The sequence below is a fragment of the Arvicanthis niloticus genome, chromosome 23 (genome assembly GCF_011762505.2).
Source record: "Arvicanthis niloticus isolate mArvNil1 chromosome 23, mArvNil1.pat.X, whole genome shotgun sequence".
NCBI classification, from domain to species: Eukaryota; Metazoa; Chordata; class Mammalia; order Rodentia; family Muridae; genus Arvicanthis; species Arvicanthis niloticus.
This window is the reverse complement of record NC_133430.1, coordinates 4,573,083-4,578,145: the sequence shown is the minus strand read 5'-3', so window position 1 is coordinate 4,578,145 and position 5,063 is coordinate 4,573,083. Positions and strand designations below refer to the sequence as shown.

Below are 5,063 nucleotides of genomic sequence, written 5' to 3'. Positions count from 1 at the left end.
CTCTACTCTAACAGTACATTCCTGTGGTTGGCGTATGCTGTCTTTCCCCTACTGGTACAGAGCTGCTCGACAAAGAGATTTATGTCTGAGCTCACACTGGAGACTCAACACTGTGTCTCTTGCACAATAATATGTGGCTGTGTCCTCAGTAGTCACAGAATTCAACTTCAGAAAGTACTGGTTCTTGGATGTGTCTCTAGTGATGGAGATTCGATTTTTGAGAGATGGGTTGTAGCCAGTGCTACCACCGGAGTCTATGAGGCCCATATATCCAGTTTATTTCCTGGGAACTGCCGGATCCAGCTCCAGTAATATCCACTGGTGATGGAGTAGCCAGTGACAGAGCAGGTGAGGGACAGTGACTGAGAGGGTTTCACCAGCCCAGGTCCTGACTCTTGAAGCTGCACATCTGAAAGGATACCTTCAGAGAAGAAGAATCAATTATGTCAATCACACATTTTGAAAAACCCTCATGACACATGTATGATAATGGGAACACTCACCAGGAAGGGCTGTCAACAGGTACAGAAGAACTCAACAGTCTCATCTTTTAATCTTCAGAGATCAGCCTTCAGTGAGAGATATAAGAACTGCAACAGCCCAGGAGGAAATATAACTTAGAGGGAGAAGATGCATTTGCATACAGGGAGCCAGCTTTGCCTTCATAACTGGGGAGGGGAGATAGTGACTTCACTTGGTTATTAAAATAAGACCATCCCTCTCTCTGACTTGCTATTGTATGAGTTTGGAATGAGATAGCACAAGTACTGTAGAAATCACATCTAGATATGATCCTACCACCCGATTCAGAGACCAACCTCTCCACAGACTGTTTTCTGCTCCTGTGCTTTTAATGCTTCAAGTCAGTGCCATCCTTCCTTTCACACTTGCGTTTCTGAGTTATTCCTTTCTTAGTAATAAGTGCACATGTTTTCTAGTTTTCTTCTCTTTTCCCACTCATAGTATGTGTTATCATCTTTCTTAAATCTTTGCAAACTGTGATATTGCTGCTCAGATGATCTTCTATATTTGCAGTAGAAAGTGCTGAGCTAGAGTTCAGTAGTAATGTAGGTAAATAACATTACATCTGTGATTTTTCTATTTTGGAAGACTGTTCAGACAAAATGCCTATAGGAACTACATCAGGTGAAACCCACCATGCACTGTGTTTACACTTTCTCCATTTACATCAGTGTTTTGTGTCATTTGTTTCTTTGATCAGTGTCTCTGTTCATTGGGTTAGATGAAATATCAAACTAACTAATTATTTTACATTTTCCTCATAGATAAACATGTTGAAAACTTGAAAAAAGTATGTACTATTCATTTGTCTTAGGCTCTTTTTCCATTATAAAAGAAACTAAATTTTTTAACGTATATCTGTTATATGCCTGTTCAGTGAATTAATCTTGGCTTTCAAAGGTGAGAGCAGAGTTATGTGGTTTGTGCAGAAAAAGGAGAGAATAACCCATAGTTCCTTTTTTGTATCTCATCTCACTCTATATGTATCTGATGTCGATCTATATCATCTATGAAATGCTCTCTCTGTTTGATCCATTACAGTCCTTTCAGCTCCGGATTGACACTGGAGCCTTTTGCAATGCTTTGTCAGATTTCTGAGAGGTCAGAGCAGCACAGAAGCAGATTTAGGAACATCACAATGACTCTGTGGTGTGGGTGATTTTGGGATCTCCTGATCATAGTGGGCTCCTTTGAAATGCCAAGGACAATAGAATTCTGACATGATATATTATATTTAGAATGGATACATGTCTGTTGAAGCTCCTATGAGTTACAGCAATAGACTGTCTCTACATTTCAGAATAATAGTCTCTTGGTAATGGTTGTAGATATAAAGAGCCTGCACATATAGATTAATAGTATCCATAACTACACTTCCATCATTTATCATGGAATGTGTGAGCTCCTCACTCCCACAAGAGAAATGACTGGATGTTAAAATGATCAAGCAGAAGTAGGATTAACTGCAGGAGGAAGACACCAACACCTCACAGGAATTCACACATCTTCTCACTGCTTTGGTTCCCTAAAAGTGAGAGTTTCTATCCTTTTTCACAGTGGGAGGTGTGGTCCAATTCATAAAACAATGAGACTATTGTATAGTCTCTTACTAAACACCATAAATATATTTTATTCTGAAGAACTCCTTTGATGAAATTTCCTAATGTCTACAAGAGGCTTTATAAAAATGAAGACAATCAAGGGTACTAATGTATCTATGAGAAAAATCACAGTTTTATTTAAGTATCTTCAAAGGAAACATTCTTAGCATTTGTGGTTATTTCCTTAATTTCAGCAGCAATGGCAACATTTTAATAGTCAGCTTTCACACACATCTAAATATTCACTTATGTTTCTAACAACACTTGGGAAACACGTTGCCTAAGAGTTTTCTGCTTTTTTATTTCTTCAGTTTTCCTTGGTTGTGCTAGAATGGTGCAATGGGTACACCTGTTTAATCACATAACTAAAGAGTGCCAACACCATAGTGAGTAAGGAGTGAGATATGCATTCCCTGCAGCCTGAGGAGCTAAGCTTTTGCAAGCAATACTAGTGATGTAAGAACAAGTCTCCTAGTTAAACTCAGGGCAATAACAGACCATTAATCCTTGCAGAGAAAAATGTGTACATCCCTTACAGGAAAAATGCCCTATCAATATAGATGCTCTGTAGCTTTAATGCATACAGAGTGAGTATCTGCCGCTTGAACAACTGTCAAATCTCAGTCACAAAGGATGGCAGAATACAACTGAGCTGAAAGGGAAGTTTAACATTAGTTATACTATATTCATACTATTTCGAAACAGATATTCTGAGCATATTTTACCCTAGGATGTATTTTTCAGCCTTTCTCAAAGGACATAATTAACATAAGCCTGGATTCTCACAGGTATTTCTGAAAATTCATGATATGGGTTTTCAATCATCAATGAAATTAACCCCACCCCCAACTTCACTTGTTTTTAATACTAATTGTTAGTTGCATGCTTCCTCAGGATGAGGTCCTGGTGCCCACAGGGAAGTCACATCTGTCTTGTTAGTGACTCTGCACTATGTTGTGAAAAGAATGTACTCTGCAGTTTAAAGATGTCCATAAGAATTAAAGATGAATTTATTTGAAACTATTCAGACAGAGTATTTTACCATTCACATTTCTACTCCACTTCTATTGACCTGTAGCTACCTGTTTGCCAGTGCACCCCTTCTGGCCATGAGCATCCTTGTGGAGAGTTTGGTGCTGGAGCTCACAATTTACATTTCCTCACCATGTCTCTCACACTGTAGTATATGGCAGTGTCCTAATTTCTCAGACTATGCACTTGTACATTCAATGAGTTCATAGAATTTTTTTTTCTGTGCATGGCAAATTGTTCTTCACAGACTCTGATTAGGTTTGGCACTCCTATCATAACCACTCTAGCCACTTCTCTGTGGTATGGTGAATCTTCTCTATCCAGTAATTAATGAAGGTGAGTCCGTAGGCTTCAGAAGAGTATTTAAGAATCACTCAAGGCTGTATAAAACTCCCTCAAGATTCTACCAGCTTGCCTTCACCATGTATGCCAGAAAGCAGAGATAATCCTAGTCAGAAAACTGTCACATATATGTACTATTATTCTTATGCATGCCCTCTTATACAAACAGAGTCTCTTCTCTGTGCATTATGTTTTAAAAAAGCCACAAGGAAAACCCATCTAAGTCCCAACTCCATAGAGTTGTAGTCTATTTCAGTGCTAGTCACTAAGAGGGAAAACCTGGCTGAAGTTCAGGGCTCAGCTACACTTGCCACAGGTGAGGCTCAGCACTTGGCTGGTTTTGATGAGTAGCAGAATCCCCTATTTGCATCACATCTTCCTATGTAGTGAGCTGTGGGGTGGAAATCTCTTGAGACCACAGTGGTCTGACAGAAATGCAATAGGTCATGTTGATCATTGACCATTATGACAATTACATTTATTTATGTCATGTCTTTTATAAATATGAAATTTAAATAGCATCACACACGTGCCATCTTTCCAGATTATGCTCAGGTCTGGCAGTATGAGCCCCAGTGTTTGGATTTAATACTTCTCCTTGCTGTGTACAGCTTCTTCTGAGACAAGCACTTGGTCAAGAGTCAGTCTTGTCTAATGAAGTTTTAAAATCGCCCTCAGTGTGATGGGAGACCTTTTGATTTTGTTTTATTTCAGTTCATGAAAATATGAATACATATTTTTGAAGCAATATTTCTTGACAGCAGATGACTACACATTTACAATCTCACATTCTAAGCATCCATACACATGGAACCTTGTGTAACCATCAACATAGCCGTGACATGAAGATATATTTTACCTGAATACATCTACATATAATGTGATATCTCTTTGTGACTGTAAGTTTCATTGCCCTGGTGATGAGACATTTATTCTGTCCCATGACTTTGTTGACTCACATTTCATTATTTATGAAACTATCTTTTGTCTTTCTATCACTTTTGAATCAGTATTATCTTTTTTGAATCAGTATTATCTTTTAGTCTATATATATATATATATATATATATATTATATATATATATACATTATCACCTGGAATAGAAAGAATATTTTTGGTGAAAAGAATTAATACAGCACATATATACCAACGGAGACATAAAATTTTATTTTGTAGCCATGGCTGTCTGCCTACTTGGGGCCAATCAATAAAAGCAGAGAACCTGATAGCTGCTGAGTTCATACCAGTGGATGCCTTTGAGATTCCAAATAAATGATAGGAGACTGGCAGCCGCCTGGAATATCTCTCTGAAACTAACAGCAGGGAGAATACACAAAACACAATAGCACATTTAGGACACACACACCCTGAAGAAGGCTACTGTGAGAATGACATGACAGCTTATTTTCAATACTGGGCCTTCAGCCTTGTGCTGGTTGGTTTTTATTGCATGGAGGATGCTCCTGAGGAAGAAAGAGGGGAACTGATAGCAGTGGTGAAACTCCCTAAGAAGGATTAGGTTGCCTGTTTCTTTTTGACACAATATGTTATTGATGGCAGAATTA

The 5,063-nt window shown here is 38.3% G+C and overlaps 1 gene segment (V, D, J or C); it reads right to left on the bottom strand.

The window, feature by feature from the left end:
* The window catches only part of LOC143436697 (Ig gamma-2C chain C region-like), an 891,501-nt gene extending 890,887 nt beyond the window's left edge, over positions 1–614 (bottom strand). Inside the window, 2 exon segments of the C gene segment in view lie at positions 115–421; positions 504–614. Of these exon segments, the coding sequence occupies positions 115–267 (153 nt within the window).
* Between the last annotated feature and the right edge of the window lie 4,449 nt (positions 615–5,063).